We start from the raw sequence: 4686 nt of genomic DNA on the forward strand, positions 1-4686 counted from the left end.
TTGCTCTTAGTTCCTTCTCTGAGTGTCTTTCATGTTACAGACAGACGTCAGTAATAATTAAAAGGCCGTCGAATCACAGGCAGCAGAGAGAGTGTGAGGCAGCAGATAAAAGGACGGCAAAAAACAAAAAAAAAAACACAAAAACAAGTGTTTGTTCGACTGCAAAAAATGGATCCGCCTTGTTTTTTTTTTTTTTCCTTTTCATTAAGATTATCAAAATTCCAAGGGAATGGTTTGTTGATGATTGTTTTAATATGTGTGTGTGTGTGTGTGTGTGTGAAGGAGCGAAACATGAAGGAAGACTCAGTAAAACAGTAACTGATTACTCAAAAAAAAAAAACCCGACAAACTATATAATATTTTCCTTCTTTTTCCCGTCCTTCATCCCCGCTGCTCACTGAGGCACCACTTATCTGTGTGTGTGTGTGTGTGTGTGTGTGTGTTTGGAGGGGGCATATAAATTAAGACCACATAGGGAACGAAATCAGACTTTTCCAAATGCTGAGAGACTGGCGAGGAAATTGGCTTAGTGCTGCGATAGCAGCGGCAACAAAAGGAACATATATGTGAGCTTGAAGTGATTGAAGTGGCTGGCGTCGCCGTTTGATTCCTGCCACGGCTCTTACACCGACTGCTCGCTTAATTTCACACCGCGCATCATGAAAAAAAATGACAACAAATCTTTCATTAGAGCGCGATGCTGCAGCGCCGCCGACGAGACTTTAATGTCGCCGGAGCGTGGAGGGAAGGGGGAGAAAAAAAAGAAGAGAGAGAAGAATAAACTAGTGTAGGTGAAGGAGTGTGATAAACGTGGAGAGGATTCCAAAAAAAAAAAAAAACACAAAACAAAAAACCTCAGCTTTGGTTATTTCAATATTCATACGCCCCTCCACCTCCCGTCCCTCCTTCCTCCCGTGCTGCGGGAATTTGTTTTCCCAGGATGGGATTGGTAACGCTGCTCTCTCCCAGAGTCTCTCCTCGGTGCCGCTGTTTAGAGTTTGCACATGTTTACCAAAGAGTTAAGCTGCTGTTTGGTAATTTGACATCTTTCATCTGCTCCCGGCTCCAGGCCAAGTCTGACTCCGACACAGAAAGGAGTCACGGGGAGGATGGTATATTTCTTTTTTTTGTTGTGCGGCGGTGAGGAAGCGTAGGTGTTCGTTCTCCGTCACACTGTGCTGCGGCTAAGCTCTCCTGCTTATTTCATATGGTGATACGCCGCGCTGCAACACAGAGGCGCCACCCTCGAGGTGACTAACACGCCGTCGCCAATCCTATCCACAACAACAGACTCCACTCCAAACACGTGGTGTTGTCACCTTCTCCTCATCCTCTCACTGATCCCACTCTTTTTTTCTCTCCTGGAACTATTTTACAGCAGAAGAGACGAGCTAATCACCTACAGACCATAATACTCCGCAATAGTACCAGGTCAACAACAGCACCAGGGCAACAATAGTACCAGGGCAGTAATAGTACCAGGTCAACAACAGTACCAGGTCAACAACAGCACCAGGGCAACAATAGTACCAGGGCAGTAATAGTACCAGTTGTTTTTATCTGGAACTTCAGTTCCTCGTCTGTATTTTTCTGTATTTTTTTTTGCTCCGGTTCATGTTAGAGCTGCAGCAGTGTTAAAATACTACGACGACTACTAAAAAAAACTGCAGTAATGAGCGATGATTACTTTGTAACATGATGTTGGCCTTACCCGCCCTGATACTTGATGCCTTTTTTATATTGTTGGATATAGTGGTGTGGGGGGGGGGGGGGGGGGGGGGGGGGTCAATGACTTCACTGTATCAAAGAAAGGGAAACCAGAAATAACCGTGGTCATGTGACCACGTGTAAACACAGACGCCGCCTCACGCTCCGACCTACTTCGATACCTTACCGCTCGGTGCAACCCCCCCCCCCCCCACCCCAGAGAGCCGTCCTTCATTTTCCATAAACCACTGCATCGTTGGCAGGATACGGAGGTCACCACAGAGGACGCTCCGCTCTCCGGGGTCTGTGGCTCCGAAACCACAGAGAACCAGCGACGAGCCAACGTTCAACAAGAGCGTTTTCTTGAATCTCTGCCAAGAAGTCGCTGCATTTACATGACATCGCCACCGTGAGGCGCAACACTCCGGGTATTCCTGTGGTTATTACCGCGGCAAGACCTTCCAAGGAGACAAGGTCATCGACCTTCTCAAAGTCAAAAGGACCGGGAAGGTGACCTCTGAACCCCTCTTATACAGTAGGCTTCCATTGCTCTAGGGCAGCGTTCCGCAACAGTTTTGTACCGAGGACCGATCGACCGGCACCGACCGTTACTGCTGACCAGTTGTTGGATTATCCTTAAGGATCGTGAAATTTTCAAAATAAAACATTTTTTAGACTTAACTGATATTGTCTAAACACTAAATTTCTGATTCAGATATCAACCGATATATATGCAGCTGGTTGCCCCAGAAACGGCGGTAAACGTCTACAAGCGACTCCAGCAAATTTGGCCAAACCCAGACATCGCGTCATCGGTTTTCATTATCGGAGAGAAAAACCGATAACGATTCTTACAGATACTACGTAATTATGCTAATATCGGGGTGATAATATCGGTATATAAAAAAAAAACAGTGTCCCCATGTGGCCCAGTACCAAATGATCTATGGACCGGTACCGGTCCACAGACCGGGGGTTGAGAATACAGTCTTATTACAGCTGATCTTCCAGACCTTGAGTCCGTCCGTGGGAGAGCAGCTGAGGAGGACCACGTTGTTCCGGTGAGCATCGGTGGGGGTCCAGGGCCACAGCTCGTCACCTGGCTCCTGCAGGTTCCACCAGCACAGCGCCACATCCTGGTGACGGTTGAGACTGACCCGTCTGCGAAGCCTTCGACTCTGAGCGCTGAGCTCCACGGAGAGAACCTGAGGAGGAGACCAAAGAGAGTTGACGTTGGTTTAAAAGTTCGGTGCCTCTTTAACACCCCCTCCTGGCGGCCCCCCCGGTGCTCGGGGGCGCCCCCAGTGCTCGGCGTTGCGTCGGTTCCGTCCTCCATTATTATTAACCTGCCTCTGTTTTCTTCCGTTCTCGTTGGTTTAGCCATGTGCATATTTTTGGGAAGGTCTGCCACGCTCTACAGGCCACAACAAAGAGACGCACGGTAATGAGCTCTCGTGGCGCTGCAGGCAAGCTAACACGCACACACACACACACACACACACACACACACAGAAACACACACACACACGTGCATGTTTGACTGCATGCATGTTTGCACACATGTAAATAAATCAAAAGGACGATGAGAACACGCTCTCACAGACAAAGACAAACTACAACACAGTTTTACAAACAAGTTCCTCGTCCAGTGGTAGATGGACACACACACACACACACACACACACTCCATGACTTACAGGGCTGGTGTGTGTGTGTGTGTGTGTGGCTTTGAATATTAATTCAAAGTCAAACTTTTAGCTTTAATCTTTTAGTTACATATAACAATGTCATAGATGTAGCTTTCGAGGCTAACTGTTGCTAAATGTTGAAAATGTGTTTCTATCATTAGTGATTGTGGTAGCTTTCGAGGCTAACTGTTGCTAAACGTTGAAAATATGATCTATCATTATTGTGATTATTTTAAGCTAACTTACAGAAACTTTATATATATATATATTTGCATGATTTTTTAAATTTTTGCTTAAGACTTTTTGTCATTTTTGTTGTTTAATTTCAAAAATGTTGTACGATCTTTAAAGTTTCCTGAAATTTATGGCCAATATTTCTCTGTTTAGACAAATCTTTCTTTTCTAACTTGAGCTTCTGAAAAAAAGAAAAAAGTTTTACCATCCATTCGTAGTTATTTACCGTCCATTCGTAGTTATTAACATTAACATGTTAACATGTTATTAACATGTTATTAACATGATGCTAAGCTGTATTTTTACTCTGTTGATCTGCAGTTACGTCGACTAAAACAATAAAGTAGTTTGACCCGAGTCAGTGGCTAATGTACTTTAGCATGCATGCACTGAGGGGGGAGGGGGGGGGGGGGGGGGGACGGCCACCAGTGAGTTTAAGCTTCAGGGAAATGGAGATAGAAGAATAAATCCAGGCTGAGTCGAAGGACGAGACAAAAAGAGCGCACGGACAGAAGAGTTTGTTTTTTCTTCTCCTCAAAACGGAGAACAACGTGCGGCTGCTGTGGAAATAAATGTTTTAAGGAGAGCAGTGGGATGTGAGATCAAAGGTACAGTCTGCTGTCAACGCCGCCGCCTTTGGAAACCAAATTAAGGGAAAACACGGCGTCCCGAGTCGGAGCGCGGGCCTTAGAGCCCACGAACGTGAAGAAAAACGAGGGAGTATCGACGGGCGCTGGTGTAGGAGTGGAGCAGGTTTCAGGTTCAGTGGTCCATGTCTGCCCTCCTCACCCCCTCACCCCCTCACCCTCTCACCCCCTCCAGGGGAAATCTGCTCTGGAAACCGAGAGGTGAATAAAAAAAAATGATGGAACTGCATCTGATGATAAAGGAACAAAGAAACAGAAGAAGAAGAAGAAGAGGAGGAGGAGGAGGAGGATCGGAAAAATCACTGGATTAATAACACACACACACACACACACACACACACCGCCCTCATTCTGCTCCATCGTCCAATCATCTGTGGGATTAATATCTGCTTGAACTCCTGGCTACTGTC

The 4686-nt window shown here is 46.1% G+C and overlaps 1 protein-coding gene and 1 long non-coding RNA gene across 2 annotated transcripts in view; one reads left to right on the forward strand and one right to left on the reverse strand.

Moving 5' to 3' along the window:
* The window catches only part of LOC103386934 (uncharacterized), a 26587-nt gene extending 25053 nt beyond the window's left edge, over window positions 1–1534 (forward strand). Inside the window, exons 4-5 of the long non-coding RNA XR_001760857.1 lie at window positions 1379–1431; window positions 1483–1534. This is a non-coding gene — a long non-coding RNA (uncharacterized LOC103386934). The remainder of the gene's footprint in view (window positions 1–1378; window positions 1432–1482) is intronic.
* Window positions 1–4686, reverse strand: part of wdpcp (WD repeat containing planar cell polarity effector) — a 54090-nt gene that overhangs the window by 19906 nt on the left and 29498 nt on the right. Inside the window, exon 11 of the mRNA XM_008321380.3 lies at window positions 2721–2912. Within this exon, the coding sequence (XP_008319602.1) occupies window positions 2721–2912 (192 nt within the window). The remainder of the gene's footprint in view (window positions 1–2720; window positions 2913–4686) is intronic.

Source organism: Cynoglossus semilaevis, chromosome 12, assembly GCF_000523025.1.
Source record: "Cynoglossus semilaevis isolate Cse_v1.0 chromosome 12, Cse_v1.0, whole genome shotgun sequence".
Taxonomy (NCBI): domain Eukaryota; kingdom Metazoa; phylum Chordata; class Actinopteri; order Pleuronectiformes; family Cynoglossidae; genus Cynoglossus; species Cynoglossus semilaevis.